General features: G+C 51.0%; 1 protein-coding gene across 1 annotated transcript in view; it reads left to right on the top strand.

The window, feature by feature from the left end:
- Positions 1 to 863, top strand: part of KIRREL3 (kin of IRRE like 3 (Drosophila)) — a 241,687-nt gene extending 240,824 nt beyond the window's left edge. The window contains exon 16 of the mRNA XM_006901568.1: positions 393 to 863. Within this exon, the coding sequence (XP_006901630.1) occupies positions 393 to 836 (444 nt within the window). The 3' untranslated portion in view covers positions 837 to 863. The remainder of the gene's footprint in view (positions 1 to 392) is intronic.
- Positions 864 to 3,167: the final 2,304 nt, after the last annotated feature.

Raw genomic sequence — 3,167 nt, 5'->3', positions numbered from 1 at the left:
GGGGGGGGCGGAGGCAGTGGACACCATGTGCTGGCCCTCTCCAGCCAGGGCCCTACCAGGGCCTAGCCAAGCACGTCTCAGTTCTTGCAGTTCTCTCCCATGACCTTGTCACACACACACTTCAGAAATACGTATCTATGTTCTGAGCAAAACCAAAGGTTAAAGTCTGATTTTCAAGTCATAGCAAAGCCAGGCCCTCATAACCCAAGCAGATTCACCTCTAGGGCATTCTGAGAGTAGCCAGCCCCTCTGGTCACCTTTCCCTGCTCACCCCTCTCTGGTGACTCCCCTGTGGTCAACCCCCTGCCTCCTGCTGCTCAGCCTTGCACCATTGCCCAGACCCCCAGTGTAGGCTCCACCCACTAACATACCTCTTGCTCGTGCCCCACTAGGACCCCACCAATGGCTACTACAGTGTCAACACCTTCAAAGAGCACCACTCAACACCCACCATCTCACTATCCAGCTGCCAGCCAGACCTGCGCCCTGCCGGCAAGCAGCGTGTGCCCACAGGCATGTCCTTCACCAACATCTACAGCACCCTGAGTGGCCAGGGTCGCCTCTACGACTACGGGCAGCGGTTTGTGCTGGGCATGGGCAGCTCGTCCATCGAGCTGTGCGAGCGGGAGTTCCAGCGGGGCTCGCTCAGCGACAGCAGTTCCTTCCTGGACACACAGTGTGACAGCAGCGTCAGCAGCAGTGGCAAGCAGGATGGCTACGTGCAGTTCGACAAGGCCAGCAAGGCGTCGGCCTCCTCCTCCCACCACTCACAGTCCTCATCCCAGAACTCCGACCCTAGCCGGCCGCTGCAGCGGAGGATGCAGACTCATGTCTGAGGCCCATGGGTGGGGGTGAGGGGGCAGCTCCCTCCTCCAGGGGGACAGCCTCCTCCCCCCCACACCATCCTCCTCCCAGATCTCCGACCCTAGCCAGCCCTTGCAGCAGAGGATGCAGACTCATGTCTGAGGTCCATGGGTGGTGGCAGCTCCCTCCTCTGGGTAGGGGGAGAGGACAGCCTCCTCCCAGCCCTGATCAAGCACAAGGTGGGCTGCAGGGAGCCCAAGGAGTGATACAGACTGAGCACGCAGAGAATGTGGTGTCCAGATGTCTCCTCCAACCCCTCCTGGAGATCTCTGTCCAGTCTGCTCTTCCAGGCCCCTCCTGGCAGCTAGGACTTTGCTTTAATGAGACTGTTGTTCACTCTCTGGTCTCCCAGTGGCTCTCCCGTCCTGCCAGTCAACCCACCTCTGTACCAGTGCTCCTAGAAGACCCCCAGTAAGGGGCTGGGTGAAGTTCTTCCCAGCACTGGGCTGACCCTGTGACCCTAGCTCCTCCACTGCTCAGAGCCCCACTAGAGCCTGAGAAGTCAGAAATGGCCCAGTCAAAGGACCCCATCTCCCCATTCGGGCCAGGAGCTGCCCTACTTGTTTGCTGTTCTGTGTCTGTACTCTTGCAGTCTGTCCTTGGGCTCAATGCCTCTGAAAGTGAAGCGGTGCATTGGGAGGAAGAGAGGACAAAGGCAAGGCGGGGGACTGGAACCCACTGCCAAACACATCCCTTCCTAAACTCTGTGATCTGGAGCTCCCACTTCCCTGCTCTGTGTACCCCCCAGCTACCCAACAGCACAACTGGTGTTAATAGACGAGTGTGAGAGATTCTCTGAGCAGGCTGTGTTATAGTCACGAGAGTGTGTGTTGGACAGTGCAGAGCTAAGAGACAGTTCATTTGGAGATTGTCTTAGGTGCCCAGTGCTTCTATAAGAAAAAGAAAAGTGGGTGGCTTGAACAAAGAGAAATTTACTTTCTCATATTCAGGAGGCTAGAAGTCTGAGCGTAAAGATTTTTTTTTTCCCCTCTGTATTTTCAGTTCCAGCTCGTCCTTGCCTTTTTTGAGTTCCTGGTGATCTTCATATGACTTGGTATCTCTCTTTCCCCATTTATGCTAATTACTTTGCATTTAAGTGGATTGTACAAATCTGCCAGTTGCTCAAGGCAATCTCCTCCCATGCAGCCTCTGAAATCCTGATAGAGGGTCATCTATGAGTAATTTCCATCTCAAGGGCAATGAGTTTGAATTTTTAATTTGATATCTCAAGACATTAGCTCTAGATACACCCTACACTAATCCAGCATCATCCAGCATAACAGAGGCCACTCATTCCCAAATGGGATTACAATAGTATAAGCATTGGTAATTAAGATTTACAACATGTATTTTGGGAGACACAATTCTATTCATAGCATTCCACCCTCTGCCACCACCGAAAAAAAAAATAAAATCACATTTTGCCACACATAAAATATATTCACATCATCCCAAGAGTTAAAAATATCATCCTCTGAACTACCTAACTCAAATACAGGTGAACTTTCAGGCAAATGTCTGTCCTAAAGCAAAATTCCTCTTCATCTGTGAAACTAAACTAAATCAAGAATAGAATTTATCTTTTTCCAAGGTGCCATGTACAATAGGCACAAGGGAGATATTTTTATTTCAAATGGAAGAAACTGGCAAGAAAGAAGAAATAACAGGCATCAAGAAAGTTCAAAACTCAGCAGAACAATTTACATTGGCTTTTAAGACTTCAGAAGAATTCTGTGTCTCCTGATACCATCTGTACAATAGGCCTGCCCTCTAGATTCAATGTCACCACCTTGTGATTCTGGGTCCATAACCCTTGGCCCTGGTCCCTCCACCTTCTAGGCCCACAGGCATTACAACTGGGATGTCCACCTTTGGGTGGCCCCATGCTCCAAGTCCATTTGAACAGCAGCATTAACCCCTCAGCCGGGCAGGCCCCTGAGCAGACAGATTTACTGTTCCACTTTGGACAGTGGCCTCATCCCCCTAGCACACCATGACAGCAGCCTCACACTCCAGAACTGAGTCACTGGAGATGCAACTCTTTGAAACTGGGGAGATCCAGGAAACCATGGCCAGGCCCTTGGACATGAAGAAGGTCCTGTGTCATATGTTCCTCCAGCAGTTCTACTGGCCTCTAAGCCCTAGAATGTTTCCTTCCTTCCTTTGGAGACAATGGGTGTAGCTCTTTGGGCCTGTTTATTCCCTATAGATTCCCAACAGGCAAACAGCCCTTTCTTTGTCCTTTGCAGCCTAATCAGATGATTTTTTGCTGTGATAGATAGGTAGACTCATCAGTCATAATT

Source organism: Elephantulus edwardii, unplaced genomic scaffold (genome assembly GCF_000299155.1).
Source record: "Elephantulus edwardii isolate Elephantulus edwardi_28Jun2011 unplaced genomic scaffold, EleEdw1.0 scaffold00333, whole genome shotgun sequence".
Lineage (NCBI taxonomy): Eukaryota > Metazoa > Chordata > Mammalia > Macroscelidea > Macroscelididae > Elephantulus > Elephantulus edwardii.
This window is presented reverse-complemented; position numbering and strand designations above follow the sequence as displayed.